This window comes from Petromyzon marinus, unplaced genomic scaffold (assembly GCF_048934315.1).
Source record: "Petromyzon marinus isolate PM22_M1 ecotype Great Lakes invasive population unplaced genomic scaffold, UKy_Petmar_22M1.pri1.0 PM_Scaffold_7, whole genome shotgun sequence".
Lineage (NCBI taxonomy): Eukaryota > Metazoa > Chordata > Hyperoartia > Petromyzontiformes > Petromyzontidae > Petromyzon > Petromyzon marinus.
The window spans coordinates 1,406,795-1,408,005 of record NW_027423677.1 but is presented as its reverse complement, the minus strand read 5'-3'; the positions used below and the strand labels follow the sequence as shown (position 1 = coordinate 1,408,005).

The 1,211-nt window shown below is 52.9% G+C and overlaps 1 protein-coding gene across 1 annotated transcript; it reads left to right on the top strand.

Annotated features, from left to right (window-relative positions):
- Positions 1 to 220: 220 nt before the first annotated feature.
- LOC142923787 (exosome complex exonuclease RRP44-like) lies at positions 221 to 965 on the top strand. The gene is made up of 2 exons (XM_076064766.1): positions 221 to 326; positions 678 to 965. The coding sequence occupies exons 1-2, from the start codon at positions 237 to 239 to the stop codon at positions 963 to 965; spliced, it is 378 nt and encodes a 125-aa protein (XP_075920881.1). The 5' UTR covers positions 221 to 236.
- Positions 966 to 1,211: the final 246 nt, after the last annotated feature.

Below are 1,211 nucleotides of genomic sequence, written 5' to 3'. Positions count from 1 at the left end.
CTTCCCCTTCAAGCCAAATTGTATTGTGTTATGCAGTGAGCTGGTGAAAAAATAGTTATTTCATTATTTCAGTGTGTGAGAGAGACGCTACTGTGGTGAGTGCTCATTTGAGTTTGCGTTGTCATCTCCCGGTGCTATCCCAGCTGCTGCTGTTGCTGTCGTCGCTCTTGCTTAGATTACGCAACACGATGTTTGTCCTTTGTTTTGGTCTCCAGCTGAAAGCCGAAAGTGGGAAGATGCGTCGGCCCACTGGCAAAGTGGTCGGCATCATCAAGCGGAACTCGAGGCTGCTGTGCGGCATGCTCATACCCAGCCCAATCAAGGAGGTGGGCTGATCTGCATGTGTGTGTGTACGTGTGGGGAGCGGTGATGTAGCGGTTAGCGCGCTGCGCTACGAATCCTGGGACCCGAGTTGGATTATTTTTATCGCTCATAACCAATAAACAGCGGCAAATGTCTGAACCTGTCTTGGGCCCTTCCCTAGGTCGACTCGGCCATAAATTAGTATCTGATGTGGCATGTAAACATCAGCGCTGTGGAGACAAATGCGGTCGGGCATGGTGCTGGCCGTACCCACCCCGTCGTTTGCCGTACCAGCTTGAATAGGTGTGTGCTGACGGCACTCGCCCAAACAGTTTGTTGAATGCCTTACTGGGGGCTCTTTGTGCGTGTTGCAGGCCACCCGCCACCTGTTCACGCCCGCGGACCGCCACATGCCACGAGTGCGGGTGGAGACAAGACAAGCAGCGTCCCTGCAGGCCCACCGCATCGTGGTGGCCATCGATGGCTGGCTGCGACACTCCCGCTACCCGAACGTACGACTGCACCGTGACGCCCCGCACGCCGTGACACCTCACCTGTCCGTCCCGTGGTCGGCATCGTCGGGCTCATCCTTCTGTCACTTGACGCGCGGCCACGCGGCTCTGTATGCAATACAGCCGTCGAACCCAAAACACGAACGGTGACACGGTGAATTGGAAGTCAGGGTGGATGAGCTGGCACCACTGTGATTTTTTTGTTTGAAAGCATGGCAAACTCACCTGTGATTCAACCTAGGTTATTAAGGTGTTGTAAGTTGATAGTCTCAGCCCAGTCACCAATAACTGCACCAAAAACGATATTAAATTTGGTCGTGCACTTCGATTGTTTAATTTCCATCTCTGAGAAAACTACTGCGTTTGACTGCCATGTGATGAACATTACTTTGATTG